Here is a 24,923-nt window from a genome sequence, read left to right on the forward strand (position 1 = left end):
TTCTATTTTCGGTGCATAGTTTTTTGAAATAGCACGACTAGCAGATAGATAGACATTGTCTGATTTATTATCGATTCATTGACGGAAGTTCATTGATATATATTTCTATATTTTTTCTTTCCCCTCTTTATCGATCTATTTATGACGGACTCGAGACGGCGGTTGCTGTAAAGTTAACTTCGGCCTTTAAGTTTAACTTCCCGCCCGCGGACCGCCTCGACCACTGGGTTGGGCCCTTCTCTCGGAGCTGCCGACTGCCTGACTGACTAGGAACAGGCATAGCGCAGACAGACATACATCCCCATGCCCTAGGGTACGGCTAGATCTATCAACAATGCGTACATTGGCCATACACAGAGATAATGTCCCGCGAAATACAAAACCACCACACCATCGTCCCTGTCCGCGGCAACTCAAGCCACCCATCACCCGGCTCCTCCGCCGTTGCGCCACACCCAGCAGCATCCATGCCCTGGATGTCCGCAACGTACGGGTTCCCATCAAGCTTCTCCCGCCTAAGTCGTACGGGCACGTTTATATCCCGCGACACCTCCTGGTCCCAGCGTATCTGGCCCAGGGCCTCCGCGCGCCCGTTATCATAGTAAAGTAGCATTCCGATGCATGGGTTGTGCGCTTGCGCTAGATCCCTGCACACGCGCACACGGCAAACTCCATCCAGCCGCGCCTCGGTCATGTACCAATTCAAAGCCTGTAGTCCGTCAGCAGCGTAGGGCGGAGCGTAGGGCGGGGGAGAGATGTAGTTTTCAACGGGTGGTGGGGCCAGTTTTGTGCCGTTGTTGTTGTCGTTGGGCTCGTGTTCGTGGTCGTGGTCGTCGTTTGGGTTGTTGCCGTTGCCGTTGCCGTCTTGGTCTCGGCAGGTCAGTCCGAATAGAGAGATTTCGTGCTTGTCTGTGTCTAGTCCGTCATGGATGAATCCTGAAATAGTTCCGTCGCTGTCTTTGACGAGCGGGATGAGCTCGTCTTTCCGCCGGTAGTCTTCGCGGTGGTAGGGCCCGAATGTAGCTGTTCTTTCGAACGTCGTTTTGATCTAGTGATACAGTTAGTTAACCGGTTAGCAGGCCGCATTGTGCTGGCGGGGGCTGGGGCATGCTTGCGATAAAAAAAAAACGTACAACTAATACCGGGTTGGACATCTGGCCGTATGACCCTTCGATCTTGCGAACCCACGCTGCCTCGATTTGCTCGCCGTCGTTGATTGGGAAATACATCCAGAAAATGGGGCCCGTTCTCATGTTTTGTTGCATGGAGGTAACAAACCGCTTGAATGGTTTGGAAACGCCGGAAAAGGCAAACAAGCCCCCGTTGGCCACGCCGTAGCAGCACACCACGAGGCCCTGCACACCCTCCTCATCAAGGTTGACGTAGTCTAAGCGACGACCTCCTCGATCGTCATACACGTTCCACGGCTGGAATGCAGGCGGTGACGGACTGCTCCAGATGGGGGAATGGTTGTGGATTTTCTCCCCCTCGACCCGCCGCATTTTTCTAACAAATAGACCCTACCATACCTCACTTGTCAGATTGAATAACGCACTCGTGGACGGGGGATCGCCCTACCTTACCTCAGTAGCAACATGCAGCGCCTGGCTGCAGTCTGGGACGTCGACAAATTCATACCATGGTGACCCATCTGGTGGTGGGGGAGTGCCCCCCTCCACCACAAACTGTATTCCGCGTACACCAATATGGTCTGTCGATAGCACAATCTTGCTCAGGCTATCTGGTACTTTCAAACACTCTAGCTTCAAGCCATCTAGGCCAGGTTCCGGTGGTTCGTTGCTGATAGTAGAAATATAGGAATTGCCCTGGTAAGGTATTCGCGAGATATATACCTCCTTTTCCAGGCTGACTTGTTCATTTTGGCGGCTCTTACGACCATTTCTCAACTCCTCGATCAATCTGCGGCTCTCTCCCAGCAGGATCAGATACCAGCACGGGCCGATATAGCTAAGTATGATAGCCTGGATTTCCGCTGGTAGTCTCTCAAACAAGTCAATCCGGAGACTCCGTTCCACAATGGGCCGTGCATGGCTGGAGAACAGCCCCTCTCGGGAAGACGCGCTGTCGATATCCTCACTGTCCGCGGGCTTGTACAGGGGCCTGACTGCCTTCCCGAATCTCTGCAGGTCTTCGAGCGTTGGCTCGTTGGACTTATTGCTGGCCTTCAGCAGGTCGTAACAGAGCCGGTGCATCCATTGCTTCTCTATCGGATGTATATTGCACACTAGACATAATCGCTTACACTCCCGAGTTCCAAGGTCATGTCCATGTAGATCTGTACACAAACTTATTAGTACTGTGTGACCAAATAGTTAATCATATAAAAAGATTAGCAGGGGCTAATAAACCCACCGAGGGTAGGGGACTGGGGGGTTGCAATGTGTCTGCAGAGTAGACACGTTGTCTTGCCGAAATGGATACTGAAATCCGGCTCATGTTCATAATATGCCATCGTCTGGATCCGTAAGCTGGTATTCCATGTCAACGCGAGATCAACGAACGGGCTTGTTTATATCTTGCCGTCGCCCTCAGGCCACAGCCGGCCTCCGGGTGCCCAAAAGTGCGCAGCCCAGCCAATTAGGCTGCTGGCTACTCGCCTAGTATGTGCCTTATCTAAGTGGGGGGCCAGCCCTTGCGGTTTAATGAGTTGTTTTGGATCTGTTTGAGCTGATATTCAACGGCCAGCCCACCGTGTAGCCGGTATCTATATATCTTGACAGGCTGCCGGGCTTGTTCTTCCCCAACGGTCTTAGCCACACATCAACTTATAGTGCTGCTCGCATAGGCTCCTCTTCTGCTCAAAATCCCTCGAGTACCCCAGCTGGCGGATGCAAGCTGCCAATGCGGCCACAGAATCAAATCTCCCCGTCCAGCAGTCTCTGATGATCCGGTTAACGGGATCTTCCAGGTCCATGTCCGGACATGTACGGGCTATAAGCCGGTCAACGAGATCTAGCCCCTGCACACCGGCCCACAGCTCCGTGCCTCGTACCATGTACCAGAAGATAGACCCGAGAGCAAACAGCTCCGTAGCGGCACTCGCTATGCCAAACGTTCCACCCGACTGTGCCGTGTCTTCCGCTAGGCTTATGGGACGAACCTAAGGGTAGTCTCCAACTTCCAAGTCTTCGCCGAGTTTGAGCGAATGGTCAAAGTCAACGAGTCTGAGATGGTCGTCTTCCGTAAACATGATGTTTCGGGGATTCAAATCCCCGTGGGCATAACCGAGGGCTTCCAGACAAGCCACTGCCTCCGAGAGCTGCTGCATCCATTGAAGTACCGGGCGAGGCGCCTTGTTCGAATTCAGCCGCTCGTGAAGTGTACCGTTCTTGTATAGCTCCATGAAGATGAGATCTGGAGCACAGTAAAATGCGTGGGCTATAGACGAGCATGGGACAGATTCCAGCTGTCTGAATATTTGCTGTTCATGGATGATATGCTCACCACCAGGCTTGTAGGAGACTTTGACGCATAAGCTGTCACATATCGATAGCAGGGCTGAATGGCCTCCTGCCCCGTAGATAGTAGAGTCTGGATAGCATCCGAGAATCCGCTTGATCAGGGGGTTGATATTCTCTGCGTTTGTCGGCGAAGAGGAAGCACCGGTTATTCGGGGGAGATAGTCGCAGAAGGTTTGATATGAGAAGTTAAGCCCATGCTTATTCGCTGCCATTGCCATGCTAGTAGATAGCTGATCTGGAAGACCTTGCCTTAAGTATCTTGTATTTGAATTTGTTTCCCGAGTATTGATGTTGGCTTTGACTTGGTGAAGCAGGCGGTTTATGCAGGGCAATTATACTAGTAAACTACCTGTTTTGATTCGTGGACTTTTAATTGGCAGAAGGCTCTACAGGGACTGATAAACCGCCCGGGGATAACCAGGGATTAAATACTATCCGACATTGACCATGCAAACCTGCCACCCAGCTAAGTTATAGAAACATCTTGAGGAGGATACACAATAACAATATCAAGTGCTAATGATATAAGAAGGGAAGTAGATTCTCAGACGGCCAACAAAATATTCTCGGCCACCGAAGTTCCTATAAATTTTCCGTGGAGGATTATCCTGCTCCAAGTATGATAAAAGGACGTTAAATACCCTGACCTGCCGCTTCTTCAAGTGCTACTTATACTCCTTTTCTAGCACAACTCCCCTTCGGACAAAGATTCTACACTCAAGCTGCGGCCGTGTGAGCGAGAACCAAGCCAGTCGTCCTTGATAGGGTTGATCCACGAGGATTAAGCCCGATGGTTGGAGCTCGTTCTTGGTGTCATCAGAACTAGGACGTCAACATTCTCCTCCAGAAATATCTTCTCCGTGACCGGCTTGTCTCTATAGTGGCCAAAGGGGTATCATGGTATTGTACTTTCTTCCCGAGTTACACAATCATCACGAACGACATAACACGGTGCTATCAAATTGGGCCCGTTCTAAACACTGTAAGACAGTCCAGTGCCGTGTATCAGACATTAGATGTAGATTGCCTGTAGATGAGTGTTGTTGAGTGTAGATGTTTTTCAGCGGCCAAAATCCATCCAATGAAGTCTGACTTGCGCCAAGCCCTGCGGCCCAACGTCGCTTCTGAACAAACACACCAACAAGTAGTTAAAACTAACTATAAACACCAACACGCAGGAGAAACGAGATTGACCTGTTCATCTTCATCTGTAAAACAATATATCAAGGCAGCCAGCTCACAGGGAAGCATCTAGCTAGTCGATGATGGCGTCGTTCGGAGAGGTTAATGCTTCTGTGGTCCCCCGGCCGGCGGGCGATGCTGGGAGAGGCCTCTTCGCAACGTCCACTATCAAGATGGGCAAAGATGTGTTCAGCATGCCTGCAACGTTCTCTACAGTGCTGAGCACCGAGAGACTGAAAGATGCATGCTCTAACTGCTTTGCAAATCTTCCGTTCGGAGTCAACGTCATGGCAAGCGTTGACATGAAACTGTGGGCCTGTTCTGGCTGCAAAGTAGTCAAGTACTGTGACAGGGTAAGCTTCTGCTCCAGGTAGTTATATACATATATAATATACCTAGTTAGTCGGCGAGAATAAGCTTCTAACGGACAATAGAAATGTCAATCTGCAAACTGGAAACTTATACACAAGCATGAATGTGCTATATACAAAAAGCTATACCCCAAGGTTCTCCCTGTGAACTCAAGAGCGGTCCTTCGGATCGTGAAGTTGAGGGATTCAAACGAGGACCATGTGAAGTCAGATCTGAACATGTTTTTGACTCTTCGTTCACACTTAGTTGAGATTACGAACTCAAATCAGGAACAGTATGAGCGGATAATGCTCTGTGCAAAGGCAGAAAAGGAGTACTCAGGCTCAGAACTTGACGTCGAGACCATCGCTGAATACTTAGCAAGGGTGGGTAACTGACGTAATTTTATTGTCAAATGGGAATAGTCGTATACTGAGCATTCCTTGGAACATAGATTGAAGTCAATAGCTTCACATTTACCACGGCATTTGGTGATCCGCTGGGATTATGCATTCAACCATTTGCATGTTACATGAATCATAGCTGTGAACCAAATGCCGTTGTTGGATTTGATGGAGGGCTGATCACAGTGAAAGCCTTGCGCGAAATCAAACCTGACGAGCAGGTGTTTATATCCTACATCGACAACACCTATCCTTTAGAGGTTCGGCAGAAGCAGCTTACTGAAAGATACTTCTTCACATGCAAATGCTCGAAATGTGCCCAAGGGACTACCGCTAGGGAAGACCAATTCATCCCATCCAATCCATCCTCGGAAGAGGTTGAAACTCTCAAAGAGGCTGAAAAACAAGCAAGGGAGCTGCTTACAGCCGCAAGGAGTTCCAAGGCCGAATCGGCAGTGAAACAACTCAAGTCCGCCATGAAGGTCCTACATGATACCAAATTGTGGCCTATTACGCGACAGCCATATCCAGAGATTCGATCAGAGTTGATGGTGTCTCTCCTTGAAATCGAGGACTTCTGGTCCGCCTTTCGACATGGTTTGGTTCGATACCTGTTTGTTGACCCTGTGCTCTATCCTCACGAGTGGCATCCCACCCGCACGAACCATGAGTTTGTGTTTTCACAACTAGTCATGACGATCACACGTGAACAGTCAAGCAAGATTCCCAATGAAAGTAAATACAAGTTCGACCCGGTATCGGCGATTTACCCTATTCTTACAAAGCTAAACAAGTATCAGAAGTACGAGACGCCTGGGGTTGCTAGATCTATCAAACTGGAATATGACGCTCTCATGGCCCCAGTCAAGAAACTCGGCTACAATCCGTCAACACCTTCTGCTTCCAAAGCTATGTCTTCTGCATGGAAGGTCCTTAATAATATTGCTGAGGAAACACTGGAGACCGATGGATGAATTTATTTTCCCTTCAACAGATCGGATATGACCTTGGGTGGCCACTTATTACCCACGTCTGACATGCAAGGCTTAATGACCCTTACCTTTGCGCCTTGTTGGGTGCACCTCATCGTAATGAAATTACCACCGATATAATATTACTTCTATATCTTAACCACCATATTAATAGAGCCTTTCGAAATAAAAGAGAGGTCCTCTTTACTTTCAAGGAACTTACTCTTCTTAAGGAAATTAGATACTTATTCCTTTTCTTAATAGTTACTAAATTACATGGGAAAATATTGCATGTCTTTTTTTCTTCTACTATATCTCCTGAAATTAGAAAAACATATTAGGAAGTATTATTTACTAGTAACTAAGAGGACCCTATCATATATCTAGACGATATATAATACTTGTGGTGGTTAAGAATTTGCCTTACTGTACCTCTATATCAATTTGGTGTTCTTGTACATTATTAGTGTAATATCATTATCGGTGGTAATTTCATTGCGATGAGGCGCACCCAACAAGGATGGTTGCGCGAAGGTACGAGTACTGGTTGTATGGAATGAATTTTTGCTAGATACATTAAAAATCATAAATCTAGCCGCGGGTTGGCATGAGCATGATAAAAGCTGTTTTCTCCAAGAGCTTTTCCATTTTCTATGCCGTTACATGACCTGGGAGAACGAGGTTCTGGATATAAAGCCCTTCCATACAAAGCAAGAACCCCGTCCCTTTTGTGCCCCATGTAAGAGAGGATGAAAAAACATTTTGACATGACCCAGTACAAAACGTCAAGTTTGCGTGCAGATTATTCGTTTACTTGAGAGGAATGAAACGGGAAGAGTGGGTGGCACCAATACCGGGTCGACCGTGCTTGACAGGCTTGCTAAAATGGGGGAAACAACGTTAGAAAAAGGCATCAATTATCAACTTCCTGGCGGGGGTAGGAAACGACGTACTATGAGATAGAGAACTCAGCCAAGTAGTGGCCAACCATCTCGGGCTTGATCTCGACCTGGTTGAATTCCTTTCCGGAGTAGATTCCGATGACGCTGCCGATCATCTCTGGTACGACAATCATGTCACGAAGGTGTGTCTTGACGAGATCAGGCTTCTCGTTGGGCTTAGCCTCCTGCTTGGCCTTGCGGAGCTTCTTGATCAGGCCCATTGGCTTGCGCTTGAGACCACGGTTGAATCTGCGGCGGGCACGGGCGTGAACGACATCTCGGAGCTGCTCGGAGGAGAGGTCAAGGAGCCTGCAAGAGTTATTTGATTAGATCGTATGTTCCCCTTGTCGAACTGGTAGCGCAGATATTTGTCGTAAAAACGGAGCAATAAAGCGTGCTGGATAGGTTCCTTGCATATGAACAGTCCAGGGGATCAAAACGTACTGGTCGAGGTCGATTCCACGGTAGGAAAACTTGCGGAAGGCTCTCTTTCGCTTGATCTCTGTTGGTGGTCGTTTCGTCAGCTAGCCGCACTCTCTTCATCCCATCCATCGATATATCCCGGCAAATCAACCAAAGAGCGGTTCCCCTCTTCCGCTAAAGATATCACAGGGCCATCTAGCACGTACCGGCAGCCTCCTCGGCGTTCTGTAGAAGTAGTCAGTCGCAAGTTCTATTCAATCCTGATGCCTACTAAAAAAAAGCCCCGGATACTTACATATTCAACGTCAGCCATGATTGCGGTGTTATTCTCTCGGCAACACTGGCTTGCCCTTGGATGCGAGAAGGGGAGAGAAACTGTCGAAAAGTTGGGTTTGTCTGTCTCGTTTTCTTTCTCGACGTCGAAAAAAGTCGATTTGGATCGCGAAAGGTGGAGGAGCGAATTCGGTTAAGCGACCTTAGCCCTAAGTGGATTCCTTATGTAAGCAACCCTATTGACGGGATGGTTTAACTATTATCCGATATCAGATCGCGGCCGGGGCGGTCCTTGGGCCAGGCCATTGCCCGTGGGCAGCTGGTGATGGCAAGTTTGGAAGCTATTTGAGTTACAATGTGCATCTATTTGATGTATACATTACGAGGGCTGCTCTGGGGAAGGTAATAACCGGTGCAGAAGATTCAGCAGGGAGCCGTAAGGCCGAGTTGCATGGTGTAGTTTATGATAAGACAGCGATTCCTGCTGATAACAAGACGAGCCGTTGCCCAAACCCAGGTCATAATGTCCGTAAATGCATCAAACAGATATTCCACCGACAGGGCTGAGTCATATCCATCATCATTGTTGGTAACACGCCGAACGAACGATTCACTGCTGTAACTCTTTTTATTTTCTCTTTTTGGCAGTATCCCGTAGAGTATGCGCTTAGTCGAAGAGACCGAAGCCCATGTCCTCATCAGAGTCCTCCTCTGGCTCCTCCTTCTTGGCCTCCTCGGCGGGGGCAGCAGCATCACCACCAGCAGCACCGCCAGCGGCAGGAGCAGCAGCAGCACCACCGGCACCACCACTTGGGACGGAGGCGAGCTTGGTAGAACCCTCGGCAATCAACTATTACAAAGCGCTCGATTAGCCTATGTCCCCATCCTATACTCGCGCGCACATAAAACCAATTTGGTGAAGGGGGTGGGAAATATCTTACTTCCTGGATGTCCTTGCCCTCGAGCTCGGCGAGGAGCTTCTCAACGCGCTCGTTGTCGGCATCAATACCGACGGAGGAGAGAACATCGCTGATGTCGCTGGCAGATGGGGAGGAGTTGCCGGCAAGGCCGAGGAGAAGGAAAGCTGCGAGGTGCTTCATTTTGAGATGTTTTCTATATACAACAACTGTTAGTTCTTGAATCTGAATCAATTCATCCGTCCCCGGCCGTGTTCAGCAGCGCTCCCTTACCTGTGAGATGAGGAGTGAACAAGAGAAACAATCGATTTAACCGCGAGTTGGGCGGAGACTGAGACGTCAAGTTCAGGGCTTTTGGTTGTCGTTGTGGAAGAGAAAAGAAAAATCGCCAAAAAAAGAACTCAAAAAAGATGAAAGTGGGATTACATAAGCTATAGAGTAAGCGAGCCGCAGCGCTAGTCCGCTTTCGGTCGCAGCCACTCTCTGATGACATAAGCAGACCTGCTTTGCCTTTTTCTTCCTCTCGCTATAAATACGTCGTTGAAATCCTCCTCATGAGTCGAGCTCGCCAACTCTCAACAACTCAGCGCCAACGAGACCTCCTGCGCCGCTGCTGCCTGTCGCATCCCGGTGCCGCGACCAGTGCCGACGCTTTGCCCCCTTCCAGCGGCTCTCTGGGCCCCCAGCTGCTGCCTGAGACCTCTTGCCTAGCGCCTGCAACCCCCCTGCCAGGCCATATATGAAACGCTGATAAGTCCGGTATAAAGATCCGCAAAACGGACTCTTCTCGCTATGAGGTGATTCTCTGTCTGGGAATCATGAGTTGTTTTCACACTCCAGTCATCGCTGGTGACCGGTTTCTGTCTTCCAAACACACTGAGCTACATACAATATCCAATACTGCCTTGCTACAATGAGCGTGAGTCTTTGAGACACCTGCACCCAGCCAACATGTTCTTTGCCGGCATATGACTGACATCTTACCTCCCATAACCAGTTTCTAAACTCCGTTCTCTCCTCTATCGAGACTGGGGAGGTGTCTATCACCCCGCCTCCCCCACCTAAAAGTACAACCCCAGACTCGACGTCCTCAAACCAGAAGCCTTCCTTGAACTCGAAGCTGGCAGCAACCTCGATTAGCGGAAACAGTAATGGCTATACGGGAACAGCCCAGAAACGAAAAGCGGGTGAACAGCTGACACGACCACCCCCGCGGAACGATCGGTTTTCAAAACCGGCGCCTTCTTCTTCACCTCAGCCTGCGACTCTGGCCTCACGCCTGCCTAGGGACAGCGATGCTGCTCGTAAACCTGCGTCCAAACCGACCTCTTCAGCCACAGCTGCCCCAAAGCCCGCACTGTCTAAACCCAGTGCTACTCCCGTTTCAACCAAGCCGCCCCCTAAGGGATCCTATGCAGCAATCATGGCCGAGGCAAAGGCACTGCAAAACAAGGCACCGGCCGCTGTTGGATTAATAAAACACCAGGCTGTTCCCAAGGATAAGAGGAGCAAAGTTCAGCAAAAGAAAATGACAGAGGAAGCCAAACAGCGGGATCGAGAACCAGCAAACCGGAAGCTGTCAACCGAGAAATCTGCAGCTACCGCTCCCTCAAGGAGCACCAAAGAAGCCATTTTGAAAGCTCGTCAGGCCGAAATGGGCAAACAAGAGGCATATAAAGGCACCGCCCGTCCACGACCGGGCAGCTTGCCTCCAGCACGGTCGTCGGAGTCCTCCTACTCTGGCACAGCCGGGCTACCTTCCCGTCGTGCCCAAGGCAGGGAAGCTTCGTATGGCCGCAGCAAGAGCCGTGGGGTTTCTAGAAATGAGTACCTTGGGACAGACGAAGAAGACGAAGGCGACTATGGCTATGAAGACGAGGACGATTATTCTGACGAATCTGATATGGAAGCGGGCTTCCTTGACGTCGAAGAAGAGGAGCAGACCGCGCTAAGAATTGCCAAACAAGAGGATGCCGAAGAGCTAAGGCTCGAGATGGCAGCAAAGAAAGAAAAGATGGAGCGCAAGATGAAACTGAATGCGCTTGCTAAGTCACGGCGCTAATCCAGGGCATCTACCTCCTATTGCTACAAGACAGCATAGGCACCCGCCCTAAACCATTCACTGCCAGACCTATTAATTTCACTGATTTGTCCTTTGATTAGCCTTAGCAATACCCGCTATGGCTTTAGCGATGTCCAATATCCCGTTCTACTAATTGTTTAGCGACCTTCACTCTTTCTGCACTGTATGATTGTACGACTGTTCTGGTCTTTTCTTTGTTATAGCATGGAGGGAGCATGGGCGCCATAAGAAATTCACTGGCTTTTCATAGGCGCTTATCATCAAAGGCTGTTTGTTCCATAGTTATTTGTTCCTCTCTTTATCATCAAGTCATAAATCTCCTGGGTTCATTGTTCTTCCTTGTTCCCTACCACTTGCAATCCATGTAACAATCTAGAAGTACAGCTTGGTTATCGATAACCAAATAACCAAACAGTGACATCATAACTAGCTAGCTATTTATTCATTTAAGCTTGTTTTGACCACAACTTACAACCATCAACACCCGACCACCGTCTCCTGGATACGGACACTCGCACTCATCCATGAATAGGTATATTACGATACCCGTCATTCTAAGCATATTATCTTGCTTCCATGTCTGCTGCTACATCTCCAAATATGTCGTCGGCATCGAAGGCTATCCTCGACAAGGTCCGTAAGATTGTCCCGCCAATGCTAGAACGATTCCATAAAGGTAAGCGATGGTTGATTCCATATTTTTTGGATTATATCTTCGAGATTTTTGTTGCAACATCACAGGTCATCACTTTGCTAACACGCATGGAAAAGGCCAACTTGGCCGCGTATGTGTTATAGGAGGGAGTTCTGAGTATGCCTTCCCATGTCATACCCTCGAATTTCTCTACAATTTGCAGAGTAATCATCCTTCAGAGGATGGCATCCTAGTAATAAATTGATGAGATTTCGTGAATGATCCCGTATTCACTATGGAATATTGAGAGAACACCTTTATTAACTGTTGGCGTTGGTTATTTAGTTACACTGGTGCTCCTTACTTCTCTGCCATGGCATCAGCAAAACTAGGCTGTGATATGGTAAGGCAACCTACATTACTGAGAGAGAATATCCTACTAACAAATTCAACGAAGAGCCATGTTATATGCGAGCCATCTGCTGCGCCAGTAATCAAAACATATTCACCAAATTTGATGGTTCATCCGATTCTACAGAGCAGCTCAAGCGTGCAGAATGATACCCCGAATAAGAGCGTGTCAGACCACGTCAAGCCAATTGTTGACTTTCTACCCCGTCTTCATGTCCTTGTCGTTGGACCAGGCCTTGGTCGTGACCCGTTAACTCAGAAGATAACAGCCAGTGTGATCAAAGAGGCAATTAAACAAAACGTTGCCTTGGTCATGGATGCCGATGCCTTGATACTTGTTCAAAACGACCCTAAGCTAGTACACGGCTATAAAGAGTGTATATTGACTCCCAATGTGGTGGAATTTGCTCGACTCAGCAAATCAGTTGGCCTTGACCCCCCATCGAGTGAGGGCAAGTCTGACTCAGACAAGGAGAAATCCAGGTCTGAGGCATGTGAGAAATTGTCTCGGGCGCTAGGCGGCGTTTTAATTATCCAAAAGGGACCTCATGATGTCATTTCTAATGGTGACATATCCATTATATCTGACGTTGAAGGCGGCAAGAAACGAAGTGGTGGGCAAGGCGACACCCTTACCGGTTCGCTGGGAACCTTCATGGCCTGGAGGAAAGCATATCATGATGGGCTTTGGGACGATGGTTCAACTTCAAGCGCTGATGAAGGTTCTGGAAACGATGCTCAAACGATCAAAAATGAAATTTACGGTGACAACAACGATGGCAAGAAGATGTCAAGGAAAACTACGTTGTTATTAGCTGCCTGGGCAGGCAGCGCTATTACACGAGAATGCTCCAGGAGGGCGTTTCTAGCGAAAGGTCGAAGCATGCAGGCGGGTGACCTGACCGAAGAAGTACACGGAAGTTTTATGGAATTAATTGGTGAAAAGCAAGAGGACGGATCAAAGTTGTGAACGATCACAACATCTATATATATATTTTCTACTTGCTTCCACACGGGAGGAGCAGATATTGAATGCTAGTCTATGTAGGGGCACAACGAAACTGACCCATAACCGATCAGACAGAGAACGCTGAACATATGAACATCGAAAACAAGATATGTCTAGCATCCTGACTGTGTAGAAGCAACCAATGAAGTAAAAAATAATCCGGTATGGACTTTCCAGGTAACAAACGAAAGAAAAAAAAAAAAAAAAAAGAAAGTTAACGATAGTCAAAATTCACAGCTCCTCTCTGGAGTTATATGTTGAATGAGATTTATATAGAGCCCCTAAAACAACTAAACAGCTTCAAACGTCGTGCCGTTCGGGCGAGAAGCCGGTATTTCATGGCAGAAGGGGAGCAAGAAAACAGGAAGGCTGTGAAGCAGAGAATGGTGCAAAGAGAAGCATCAGCATAATAAAAATCGTGGCAGTCAGGTCGTTAATGGTATCAAGGTTTTTTTTTTCGGTTATGGTAAAACGTCAAAAAGATAAAAATAGAAAACATCAATAAAAGAGGGTCGATGAGGAGCGCAAATGGCGTTAAGATGGTTCAGTTGGAGATCCCAGGAACCAGGTGGGCATAGTATCGTCGTTGAATAGGCCATCGAAATCGAAAGTACCGATTTCCTCAAGGCTTGCCAGCTCTCGTGAAAATTGATCCGTGGGTAGCTGCAATTCAGGGGCTGCTTCAGTTGTAGGGGCAGATGGGGCTTCTGGAGTCGGCCTGCTATCTTCACGTCGTCTCTTTAGGCTCTTTGGTGGTGACATAGAGACCCGCGAACGTCTTCCTCTTGAGCTTGCGCGGAATGTTCGAATTTGACGGATGTTACGTTGTGAAGGAGCAGCGCCGGTCTCTTCTGTCTCTGGTACGTCCTCGAAGAGCGACTTGCTATCAACACTCTCGGATATTGTGGTTTCCGTCGCGCTGGCAGCGTACCGTAGGGCCCTTCCAAGAGACTGTGGCTTTGCTTCGCCTTTGGTAAGATGGCTATCTGGGAGAATCCAGGTGGAGATATCTTGCCCCTTTTCAAAATGCTCGTTATAGATGTGATCGAATCGTTCGATCAAGGCAGCAAAACCCTCCCTAGATATGGGCACCAAAGCATTACAAAAACCGCACCAAAATCGGAACTGGCAGTCACCTCCTATCCTATTGGCATTAAGACGCTGCAGTATTTCATCTTCATCGTCGATCCCGTGGACCTTAAGATGGAATTCATATGAGCTTCTACGCTCAAACATTTTAGCGCAACTTCTTGAGGAGTCTGTAATATCTGGGTCACCACAGCGCCAGCGTTCAAGGTGGGAGTGGCGTGAGGATTCGTGGCGTTTCCAGTCGGCTTTGCTGCCAAATGACTTATAACAATCTTTGAATGTGCAGCCGTAAGGCTTACGGTGCCGTTTCCTGTGCTTCCTAGAATTTTGACAACATTTTAGTCTGGCTGTTATAAGATTATAGATGAGGGTTATTTCCCCACAATGATAAAAAGCTTTATAAAATAGATTACATACTTCAGGAGGGAAGGAATTTTGAAAGAAGCATTGCAGCCTGGCTCGGCACACGGATGTTTCTCCTTTTCAACAACAGTTTGCGTGGTAGTCTGGACGATAATGAGATTAGCGAGATAAGGATTGGGTTGGATGGCTAGGAAAGATTGCGGCAAACTCTTACGGGTTGTTGAAAGTTCCGCTCAACTTCTCTCAGGGACCATTCTCTTTCATCGGAGTTCTCACTCCGGGGAATATACGATGTCTGCTGGTTTGAATTGCGGGCAATTAGGTTGTCAGCCAAGTTTACATAGGAATTCCCAGGTGTGGTGCTCGGTCCATTGTAGTCCACAGGCTCTTGAATACCGGGTACGTTGAGGTCGCCACTACTTTTGCGGAAGTCGCTTATAATGCTTTCCAGGTCCTCCTCTAATCTTCTAGCTATATCAAGGTACTCCTCTTCCCCTAGTGCATCTTCTACTGGATTGTAGTCTGCGGGATTAAGTTGTCGTAATAGATTCATATCAACACTGGCAGGGTATTGCGGCTGAGGGTGAGTAGATTGGACGTGAGAGTCAAATTGGGCTGGAGACTGCAGAGTCTTCTCACGCGTTTCAATCGACCCCCTTTTGATGTCAAAGAGCCACTTGTTGGATAAGACGATATGTTCGGCCACTTCACTTTCAGTAAGTCCGTGGGTTTTGACAAGGTGTGTTCTGAAATTGTCCTTTCTTGTAAATATATGAGTACTTTCAAGGCATGACTTCTTTTTTGTTGCAAAGCATTTGTACTGTGGAGTGCGCTCGGATGGATGACGGCTTTCCTTGTGTCTTTTCAGGTCGCTACCAGAGCCAAACGTCATAGTACAGCCGTAGAAGTCGCATGCATGCGGTTTTGTATGCTTTTGATGGATATGTTTTCTAAGAACGCCGGTGATATTAGTATTCCTATGATCTATATTACAAGACATGTACTTTCAACTTACTTTCGTTCCGATGGACAGCGGCCCGTCCAAGGACAATCTTTCTCTGGACAGAAAACCCTACGTTCCTTTCTCTTCCTCCTTGGCTTAGGTTGCGAGGTTGGCTCATTGAGGAATGAGCTGGCCTCAGGTTGGGGCTCAGGGGTGTACTGCGAACCAGGAGTGTATCCTGGTTGAAGAAGCTGATTGAAAGACACCGTTTGAGGGCTCTGAGGTATGTTAGCCAAAGTTCCCTGGAATGAAGCATTGCCAGATATTCCGGAAATCCTGGACATATACCCCGAATCCGAAAGGGACCGGGTCCGAAGTTCGGTACCGCCAGTAGGGCCGGCACATGGAGTTGCCGTCTGCGGTGCAGGGAGGTGATATTGTTGACCATATGCTTGTGATTGTTGCGCTATATCTGCGAACGTGATATTGGTACCAAGTGGTGGATTGCGTTGGAGTGAAAAGTAGTTTAGCGGACGGGTATCCGGAACACTGATAGGGGATATATTGGTGATATTAGACCGGGGAGGGAAGATTGGAGACCCGGCCAGGGTCTGACCTTGCCCATAAAAAGGCTGCTGCACGTCACCGGCAGGATGTTGTAAAGGAGTAGTGGGCTGTGTATTTGGTTCAAGCCCAGGAATGGTGACAGATGAGGGATAGGATAACTGAGGCTGCTGTGTTGAACCCTCATCCTGCCGGATCCCCAGAAGAAAGTCAGTCTGGCTCACATTCCGGTTTCTGTCAGTCTCCTGGGACGTCTGCGTGGGCGAGGCAAACTCAGCGGGTTGGAGCAAAGGGCTTAGGAAGAACTGGTCGTTGGGGTTCATGGTCTGTTTGATTGCAATGCATGAACAGAACTATAGGATCCGAATGTCTTGATCGACTATAATAAAACTGGGCTTCAAGCAAAAGAAATAAAGCAAAAAAAAGGGAAGGGAAGGGAATATGCTATCCAAAGAAAGTGGAACTATATCTCGCATCACCGTTCAATGCTTTGGAAGACCCTGGGCATCAGGGCGAAGACGAGTATGTCGAGCGAGTGAGCATACTCCGCATCGAGCAGAGTCATCAAACCTGCCAAAGAGACCCGGAGAGAAGAGAGACTGACACTCGTCCACTATTATGGGAGCTGAGGGAGGAAGTATATGTATATATATATATACAGTGAACTCGGGCCTCATATACTCTTCGGGGTCCCGATAATGGTCGATGATGAATGAGGTTTGAGACGTCAAAGATCTCACCCACTTCTGCTCCCGTTTTGATAGGAGGAGAGAGACGAGAGGCGAAGAGCAGTAGTACGGAGGACGCAAGGCTGCAGCAGCCAGGAGGGTCCCTCTCTCTCACCTCCTGCCAGGGGGAAAGCAAGACGATGGGCAAATAGGGGGGTCTTTCCTTTGAGGAGAAGACGGCAGAGAGTAGTGAAGTCGCCCAACATCTTGCTGGGGGGATTTCAACCAGGGACAAGAGACGCTCAAATAACTATCAGCTAGTTATTTCGACCGTCCTCAGCGGCCCTGGCATCTCCCTGGCAAGGCATCCAGCATCCTCGAGACCGCAAAACCAATCAGAACGGCGTCGCTGCAGGCGAAGAAAAGGCAGCGCATTTTGCCTTTGAGGCTGAGAGGGTTGTCTGGCCAATCAGAGCGCAGGAAAAAGAGCTGCGGGAAGGCAGACTGCATAAAGACGAGCCTTTTCGTCAAAAGCAGCCAATGGAAAAGGCAGTAAACATAGTGGCCTTTTTCTATTGGATACCTGCCTGGATTTTTGATTGGTTGTTTATTTTTGATCAGAGGCAGTGCAAAAGTGACGGAAGTAGATTGAATAGATATCAAACAACCCAGGGCAGCGAAGGGGGCTTAGCCAGGGAGTTTCAGGGAGTTTTGGCTGATTGAGCCTGCTGAAATATAGGTGGAAAGCGGATAAAAAAGAACTAAAACAAAGTATATATTGAAAACTGTGTACACAGTACTCTATCTAGAACTAAAAGGGAGCTAAATGGTGTTGATATACACTTAGATAAGGAATGGGTGATTGATAATGAACGGAGTGAGAACCGAGAGGCTTGCTCTCGGGGCTCTGTAAGAATATGAGGCCCGCTCGCGTCTAGATATCTACAGAGAAAGCGAATCAGAGAGAAACCTGCAGACTGCATTCGCTCACAGTTTCCACACAGAGAGAGGCCTGTTCCACCACATTGGCCGATTCCAGCCCCCAAATGAAGGTCGTCTGTTCCACCACGCTGGCGGTTGGAGGCCGCCGGATGGCATCCACCACGACGGGCCTGAATCGCCCGGGTTTGGTTGATCACCTGGATATGGTTGACCATCTGGATTTGGCTCATCGCCTGGATTTGCAGGTGGGCTTGGAGCTGGTTGTTCTGGAGGCGGGTTCTGACCTGGAGGCGGGTTCTGGCCTGGAGGCGGGTTCTGACTTGGGGGTTTGTTCTGGCCTGGTTGTTCGTCCTGACCTGGGGGTTTGTTCGGCTTGTTCTCACCCTGCTTTGGACCTTTAGTCCCGTTGGCTCCGTTGACAAGTAGCTTGTTGGTGGTGTTGGGCCCAGGATTCTTGACAGACGCAGATGCACTGTTCTTGAAGAAGGCGCATGCAGCCCCCAGATCAAAGCCGCTGCCAGATATAGATGCTAGGATAGCAGCCTGGCCAGCAACGTGAGGAGCAGCCATGGAGGTGCCCGTCATCACACCACTGCCGCCCCCAGGGATGGTAGACAGGATGTTAGTGCCAGGGGCAAAGATATCAACTGTAACAGTCAGAACTTGTTATAAAAAGACGGTATAGTTCCTGTTTTTGCGCTTTCCAGGGATGCAGAAGCGAGACATGACCTACCTCTGGCTCCAAAGTTCGATGGACCTTGCCCAGTCCATCTATAGTCGCGATCGTCCGAATTGCCAATAACACAGATTAGGCCAGCGCCACCGGGTGTGATGCTCCCGGCGTCAGACTATAGTTATCAGAAGTTAGTTGCCAGGCGATAAGCTACTCCTGCTAGTAAAAGGATATGACTCACGCCGAAGTTTCCAGCAGCTGCTGAGACAAAGATACCAGCTCTCTGGGCCTCCTCCAGTGCCTGATTTACCGCAGGCGAGTTATCACCACCAAGACTAAAGTTGATAATCGCTCTGCCGATAAAGCCATTGTCTTGGGCGTGCTTCGTAGCCCAATGGAGCCCAGCAACAAAAGCACTGTAAGGCCCTTGGCCGTTGCAATCCAGTACCTTGACGGCAATCAGTGCTGTGAGCTTTGCAACACCAAAAGTCGCACTTCCAATGATACCTGCGCAGTGCGTTCCATGGTTCCAGCAATCGACATTGTTTTTGTCAATGAAGTTTGCACCCCAAGTTGCGCGTCCCTGAAACTCTGGGTGCATGGTGTCGATGCCGGAATCGATAACATAGACGACTCCATTTCCACCGGCATTCTCATCGTAGGTGTAATCGGTGTTTCCTGGACTGTTGTTTGAAAGCCGCCCAAGTCCCCAGTTTGGAGCACCCGACTGCGTGACCCAGCCCTGGGATGTACCTATTTGGTCTCGCTCGACGTGTGCAACCTATCGTAGGGATGGTTAGCCAACAGCCTTTTACACAAGAGAAATACCACAATGTGTCATACGTGTTCATGCTTCATTATTTCTTCGATGGTGTCGCGGCTGAAGACCCCGCTGTATCCCCTAAAAGAGCCCGTAGCCCAGGAATGCCCAATTCCAGAAAATGAGATACCTCGTTTAGCCACGTCCCTCTTGTGAACGTCGCTGGCCCATCTTTTATGCAATTCAAAGTCATCATGGGAGATATCCCTTTTCAGAAGCACGATGTAGGAGTCTGGAATATAGTTCCTTGTACCATTGTTGGGTTTCATAAGCGGAGCAGCATTTACTGCAGAAAAAAAAGAGAGGACGGCGACAACGCCTTTAAAAAAAACATAGTTAAAAAGAGTGGACGAATTGCTTGAGCATAGCTGGGGGATTAGGCCATAAGCCAGCAGTGGGCACCCTTATATATGAAGACATGCCGCCCCGTCCATGCACGAACCAGTAATGTGGCATCGGAAGTCCCGAGACGTCTCTAGAATGAAGGGGTATCAGTTGGCGCCCATGCTCCGTACCTACGCCAGTAGAATCACCAGCGTTTGCGGTATGCAAGCGTTTCGCTGACCTCAGGCCGTTTCGACGAGGTATGGATGAACGGGACCGAAGCTTCAACCAAGCTTCTAGCAAACTCTGTTGAGTTTAAGCTCAGGGGCCAACCGACGTGGCCAATCCTCTCTGTGCGACTGTGTTTTGGAGACTATCGGGCGTCACCACATACTCGTTGCCCCTGAGCCTTCGAAGGGCTCCGAAGAGTCGTCCATTATACTGGAGCAAACGGTTAATATTGGTATAGGAGATAGCGGATAGCGATTCGGCATGTCGCCAAATTGCATTAGGACGTACGGAACTCTCATGAAAAAGGGGAGATGCGAACGAGATGAGAGGGACCACAGCATACCATGGTTTAATTTATCCTTATTCAAGCCGGAGCTTAAACTCTATATGAAAGGCGTCATGACGATCAACTCGGGAATCAAAGCTCGGGAGTTCCGCATGATATTGGTGACTCTTCAGGGATAACTTGACGTTGCAAAGTTCCCAAACGTTAGTTAAACGGCTCGTTATTTCCCCTGAGGTTGGTCTTAAAGCGATGTCAACGTTCAGTTCCCCAGAAACGACGACTTAGCTATGTGCTTAGGCCATGTCTTCTGTAACCTGTGTGGAATTTATTCCTGGCCGTAAAAAAAAAAAGGTATGGGCCCAACGTATCTGGTTTCCGTTTGCCCGACGCGGGGGTTGTGCAGAAGTTGTTACCCCTATCATATGAGTGGTGGCGGTAGCAATAACCAGCCATTGGCGGGTTGCACGAGTCGAACTCCTTCTCCTTAGCCCTCCCCATGGTTATCGTCAACAAAACAAGGAGAATATATATGGCTAAATCAATTGAGAATCAGTGAAATTATATGAATGTTGGTACATCAATTATCCAAAACACATTCAGGGACATAAGTTTGGGCAGTTGCTGAGGTTATGACTTCTAAACAAGTCAGGCAAGATACCATGAAGAAAAGAAAAAAGAATCAGAAATAGAAGCTCACAAAATGGAGTCGAAAGACGAAAAGACTCGGCATGTTATCAAGGAAACTCCCTAAAAATATCGAATACACCAAAATAGAAAAAGATCACTTCGCCAAAACGCCCTGGTTTGGCTTCAGCCACTAGCTCCCATGATTATACTGCGGATTTTGTATGAATCCACCATTTACGGTGTTCATCATGGGGTGATAGGTCATCCCATTATCACCCATGCTGTATTCTAAGCCCTCCTGGCCCGTCGGCGCATACATATAAGATCCATTATCGACCGGGGAAGCGAAAATTTGCTCCCCTTCGAACTTAGTGTCTAGGATTGGCGCATTGGAAGATATGCCACCCATATCGCCGTACATATCGTTGCCAGATATAGCAGGTTCTCCTTGTTCTGCAAGGGGCTGGAGCATGGGAAGTCCATTAATGGATTGTTGGTCTTGAGGCAGAGTAGAGAAGGCCGGAGGGTACGAGGCGGAATTGAGGTGGTTGGAGTATTGCTTATGAGTGTGACTCTGCGCTTGATGATAGTGTTGTTGGGCTTGCAGATACGGAGACATGGTGTATGAGCGCCCAACTGAGTATTGCTGCTGCTTTAGGTTGGCTCGCGACAAGACTGCGTATTCAGGGGTTTGCTGCTGGGGTGCTTCCCTGGGTACCGGCTCACGAGGGAGTCCAAATGCCTCAGTCAAGAGAGCATCGGTACCGTAGGTAATGGGCTTTGGTGCACGAGTGGTCTGCGTGCTCTCTACACTATGGTTCGCGTGGTTAGTTGGAGTCCACATGTTCCTCTGGGATTGTGGTGTAGTCGCTGCGTGGCCCAAAGACCCAATGGCACCTCCACTGGATGTTTTATCGTTAACCAGTTCCAGCACGGGCATTGCGATTTGTTCCATATGCTTAGCCATATGGACTGTTAATTTCTTCCAGCTATTGCATACATTTCCGCAGAACCGGCAGGCCTCGTCCGTTGGTTGCTTAGTCGTAACTTGGCGGCAAATCTCGACCAGCTTCCAAACCTGCTCTACAGCCTGGGCGTGGGAAGTGGCTTCATGAGAGTTGCCATTGCCATCTTGTTGCTGATTTTTGCTCTTGATCTTTGTTGCTTTCACCTTTGGCTCAGGCATCTTATGCTCCCGAACAAGATGTTGGACGAAATTGTCTTTGCGGAAGCAAGTATGGGAGCAGTCTGGCATGTTGCATGTCCACCACTCTAGATGGCGATGTCGTTCGCTTTCGTGTCGCACCCAATCAGCTTTTCGTTTGAATGATTTTGGTTCTGTGCAGTCTGGAAAGGTGCAAGTGAAAGGTTGGACGTCCTCGTGAACATGTTTTGTCCAATCGGAAGGTTTCAAAAATTTCCTAACTTTGAAGCATAGAGAGCACTCAAACTCGGCAGGAAGACGCCTGACAGGCGGTAGAGGAACCCCAGGGGGGAATAAGGCGGGCGTGATAGCACCTTCACCAAAAGATGCCAAATCCTCGGGAGTAACCGCCGCTCCAGGAACTTGGAACTGAGCGTATGTAGCTTCGGGGTCTTTGGGGCTGGTTCTAGGTGGTAACATGACGGCTTCACCCCCTTGGGCAAAGCAGTGCTTTCCCGCACTGCAGCTGTTCTTGCTAACGTTTTGTGTGTGCTTCAACCTTAGTTCAACCAATCTCTTATATCGCCGGACTTGTTCTTGCCCAATTCTCTCGATTAATGCAGGTTGCAGTCGAGGGTTGAGCTGTCTGACGTGGGTTTTGAATCCTTCGAGCGTTGGCACAATCGGGTCAGATCGAACCGGGAACTCCATCGTGACTCCATTTTCGTTGCCCATATCATCATCGTCATCGTCTCCTTCGAGATCATTTTCCTCGGGCTTATCGTGAGGAGATCTAGATTGAAGAGGGCTTGCACTGGCCCCCTTCTCTCGTTTCGGGGACGCAAGAGTAGGGATGGGCGGTCCTCCATGGGTTCCTATAAGGTCAAGTAAACCTCCGGGACCTTCACCTTTGGTGAGGTCACTTTTGCTTCGGCTGCGTCGTTTAATATGGCTCCAAGGAGTATTTGAAGCTGTCACCGCGGGTGACGGGACACCAACACCTCCACCACGCCCAACGGTAGCCATTTGTCCGGTCATTGCAAGTATAGCTCCTCCAGTGTTATGTTTGTTGCCCTTGTTAAAGCTGGACTTGCGCTGAGGAACAAGGGAGCTGGTGCTTTGTGCAGCGCCATCGGAAGAGGATGGAGGTGGTTGCTCTGGTGTTAGGCTTCGTTGACTCGAATCTAGCTGATGTTTCCGTTTTGAGCTACTATTGCTCCGTTTGGGCAAAAATCCTCTCGCGTGTTCAAGAAGGCTGTTTCTCCTCATAGGCTTGTCCTTTTTCTTTTCACTAATTCGGATTGTGCTAAACCGACCGTTCGGGCCAATGATACTCTCAACGTCACATTCACTAGGACCGCGCGTTCCCCAGGTGGCAGCACGAGAAGCAGTGTCGGTACTGTCAGCCCGTTTTAAGAAACGCATGATAGCAGCATTGGATGTTGTAGGCTGGAACTTTGTGGTGCCGTCACGGGTATTCCTTATTGAATCCTGCCATGGTCGAGCGCGAAGAAATTGATTTGGTAGTGGCTCAAGTTCTGCATCAGGAATAGTAGTAGGAGCATTATATTCATCATCGTCCACAAGTTCGGGATGGACGCTGGCTGGAGGTGACTCTGGAACACTGGATGATGCAGCAGAGGAGTCATCTTCATCATCTTCCATGCCACTATCCTCATCAATAAGCACTCCAGGGCCGGGGATGGCAGAGTCGTCAAAATCTTGATAGGCAAACCTAGAACTGAAACCGTCTTGTGCGCCTAAGAAAGGGTCTCCCGCGCTCTTAGCCCGCCGTTTGTTTTTATCAGACTTGTTTTTGCGCCGCGACCGGAAGTTCCAAAGCTTATTGTCATCAACATCGCCATGTGCTTCGCTATGCGTTATCCATTGTGCAACCTCGGCGTTCCTCTCATCTCTCTCCCGTTGCGCAGCTAACTCCTTTAAACTTGGAACATAAACATCTTCTCTTGCGGTGGGGTCCAATCCACCATGTCCGGTAGTTGGATTTTTGGACCAACTACCATCATCAAGCCGTCTTGCAGGAGGTGGAATTGAAAAGGGCTTCTTCTGGTTATTATGGTTGTCGTTCTCCTCTTCATCTTCATCTTCATCATCGCTATCGAAGAAGGTTTCCCGGGTCTCCCTGGCAGGAGAGAGGCGTCCGCTATCCATTGCGGACTGCTTTGATGCGTGGTTTAGTTGGTCACCCGCTCTTGATGGAGAATCACCTCGGGTGAAGCTCGATACCTTCACAATAGGGCTGGCCTGATGATCCATACCAGGCTGAATATTTGAAGGGTGCAACTTGCTCGTATTATTGGGGGTGATGAGTGTAGGTGGGTTATGGGACGAGGTGGCAGTCATTCGCGACGGCTTGTCACCCGTCATTGACTGGGGGGAAACGGCGGTTTGTTCGTTGGTTGAGTATTGCCCACGCTGATCAACCTGTGGGTTAATAATAGGACTTGGTGTATTTGTGGGTACAGGACTCAGAAGCTGCGAAGCCCCAGTCCCAGCTCCGACATATCTCTTCTGTGGCGTATAGTTATTTCCGTCAGGTGAATTCTTGTCGATATCATGAGGGTTGACCCAGAGCACCCTAGTATCATCCGCTGCTTCTGCCTTCAAATGAGGGTCTGCAGAGGCAAAGAAAGGAGCATCAAAGTCTGGCGAAGTCAAGCGTGTGAAATCACTCAGACCGTGCTCAGTGTGTTCGGTAGAGCTCAGAAAATCTAGCTGAGAAGAGGGTGATGTGAGGTCACTGGGGTTTGTAGAAACACCTGGTTGTTGATAATGGTTCGAAGAGTCAGAAAAATAGTCAGGAGTTGTCTATTTCGTTGTCAGCTAAAAAAAAAAAAAAGAGTCTACCTCTACGTTTACTTTGATTGTACCTAGTAGGAAAAGGGTGTCGGTACCTGATGGAGTCCGGATAGTTCAGCGTCAGAGAGCTGGTTCAAGAACGGATCATCAAAGTTCTCCTCCCCTAGAACAGGTAGACCTCGATCTATACTCAGTACCTGCTTGGAGGTTCCTGTCGACATTCTTTAGATTCTTAGGCGTTATTCCCAAAGGAGGCCGAGTGAAAGGCCCCAGGTGGTTGTTGTCCTGCGTCCGCTCGATTCACTAGGCTCCTCGTTTGGTGTGATCGAGTTCTGCCTGGGCTAAGGG

The 24,923-nt window shown here is 48.9% G+C and overlaps 10 protein-coding genes across 10 annotated transcripts; 3 read left to right on the forward strand and 7 right to left on the reverse strand.

Annotated features, from left to right (window-relative positions):
* Nucleotides 1–139: 139 nt before the first annotated feature.
* On the reverse strand, nucleotides 140–2,213 carry ARB_06459 (uncharacterized protein; the record flags this gene model as incomplete). The annotated part of the gene is made up of 4 exons (XM_003015290.1): nucleotides 140–266; nucleotides 456–1,048; nucleotides 1,134–1,520; nucleotides 1,584–2,213. 4 exons carry the CDS (start codon nucleotides 2,211–2,213, stop codon nucleotides 140–142), a joined length of 1,737 nt encoding a protein of 578 aa, XP_003015336.1.
* Nucleotides 2,214–3,121: 908 nt separating this feature from the next.
* Nucleotides 3,122–3,700, reverse strand: ARB_06460 (uncharacterized protein; the record flags this gene model as incomplete). The annotated part of the gene is made up of 1 exon (XM_003015291.1): nucleotides 3,122–3,700. One exon carries the CDS (start codon nucleotides 3,698–3,700, stop codon nucleotides 3,122–3,124), a length of 579 nt encoding a protein of 192 aa, XP_003015337.1.
* A 1,047-nt stretch (nucleotides 3,701–4,747) lies between these two features.
* ARB_06461 (SET and MYND domain protein, putative) lies at nucleotides 4,748–6,393 on the forward strand (the record flags this gene model as incomplete). The annotated part of the gene is made up of 3 exons (XM_003015292.1): nucleotides 4,748–5,017; nucleotides 5,099–5,401; nucleotides 5,470–6,393. 3 exons carry the CDS (start codon nucleotides 4,748–4,750, stop codon nucleotides 6,391–6,393), a joined length of 1,497 nt encoding a protein of 498 aa, XP_003015338.1.
* Nucleotides 6,394–7,200: 807 nt separating this feature from the next.
* Nucleotides 7,201–8,067, reverse strand: ARB_06462 (uncharacterized protein; the record flags this gene model as incomplete). The annotated part of the gene is made up of 5 exons (XM_003015293.1): nucleotides 7,201–7,270; nucleotides 7,344–7,640; nucleotides 7,776–7,833; nucleotides 7,961–7,979; nucleotides 8,050–8,067. The coding sequence occupies 5 exons, from the start codon at nucleotides 8,065–8,067 to the stop codon at nucleotides 7,201–7,203; spliced, it is 462 nt and encodes a 153-aa protein (XP_003015339.1).
* Nucleotides 8,068–8,694: 627 nt separating this feature from the next.
* Nucleotides 8,695–9,127, reverse strand: ARB_06463 (uncharacterized protein; the record flags this gene model as incomplete). Its single annotated transcript, XM_003015294.1, has 2 exons — nucleotides 8,695–8,877; nucleotides 8,969–9,127. The coding sequence occupies 2 exons, from the start codon at nucleotides 9,125–9,127 to the stop codon at nucleotides 8,695–8,697; spliced, it is 342 nt and encodes a 113-aa protein (XP_003015340.1).
* A 730-nt stretch (nucleotides 9,128–9,857) lies between these two features.
* Nucleotides 9,858–11,006, forward strand: ARB_06464 (uncharacterized protein; the record flags this gene model as incomplete). Its single annotated transcript, XM_003015295.1, has 2 exons — nucleotides 9,858–9,863; nucleotides 9,942–11,006. The coding sequence occupies 2 exons, from the start codon at nucleotides 9,858–9,860 to the stop codon at nucleotides 11,004–11,006; spliced, it is 1,071 nt and encodes a 356-aa protein (XP_003015341.1).
* A 597-nt stretch (nucleotides 11,007–11,603) lies between these two features.
* Nucleotides 11,604–13,042, forward strand: ARB_06465 (uncharacterized protein; the record flags this gene model as incomplete). Its single annotated transcript, XM_003015296.1, has 2 exons — nucleotides 11,604–11,812; nucleotides 12,007–13,042. 2 exons carry the CDS (start codon nucleotides 11,604–11,606, stop codon nucleotides 13,040–13,042), a joined length of 1,245 nt encoding a protein of 414 aa, XP_003015342.1.
* A 573-nt stretch (nucleotides 13,043–13,615) lies between these two features.
* Nucleotides 13,616–16,974, reverse strand: ARB_06466 (C2H2 finger domain protein, putative; the record flags this gene model as incomplete). The annotated part of the gene is made up of 6 exons (XM_003015297.1): nucleotides 13,616–14,489; nucleotides 14,588–14,676; nucleotides 14,748–15,510; nucleotides 15,549–16,393; nucleotides 16,586–16,851; nucleotides 16,884–16,974. 6 exons carry the CDS (start codon nucleotides 16,972–16,974, stop codon nucleotides 13,616–13,618), a joined length of 2,928 nt encoding a protein of 975 aa, XP_003015343.1.
* A 721-nt stretch (nucleotides 16,975–17,695) lies between these two features.
* ARB_06467 (uncharacterized protein) lies at nucleotides 17,696–19,412 on the reverse strand (the record flags this gene model as incomplete). Its single annotated transcript, XM_003015298.1, has 4 exons — nucleotides 17,696–18,297; nucleotides 18,384–18,498; nucleotides 18,565–19,104; nucleotides 19,167–19,412. 4 exons carry the CDS (start codon nucleotides 19,410–19,412, stop codon nucleotides 17,696–17,698), a joined length of 1,503 nt encoding a protein of 500 aa, XP_003015344.1.
* Nucleotides 19,413–20,801: 1,389 nt separating this feature from the next.
* Nucleotides 20,802–24,796, reverse strand: ARB_06468 (C2H2 finger domain protein, putative; the record flags this gene model as incomplete). Its single annotated transcript, XM_003015299.1, has 2 exons — nucleotides 20,802–24,584; nucleotides 24,671–24,796. 2 exons carry the CDS (start codon nucleotides 24,794–24,796, stop codon nucleotides 20,802–20,804), a joined length of 3,909 nt encoding a protein of 1,302 aa, XP_003015345.1.
* Nucleotides 24,797–24,923: the final 127 nt, after the last annotated feature.

This window comes from Trichophyton benhamiae, assembly GCF_000151125.1.
Source record: "Trichophyton benhamiae CBS 112371 chromosome Unknown contig01535.1, whole genome shotgun sequence".
Classification (NCBI taxonomy): domain Eukaryota; kingdom Fungi; phylum Ascomycota; class Eurotiomycetes; order Onygenales; family Arthrodermataceae; genus Trichophyton; species Trichophyton benhamiae.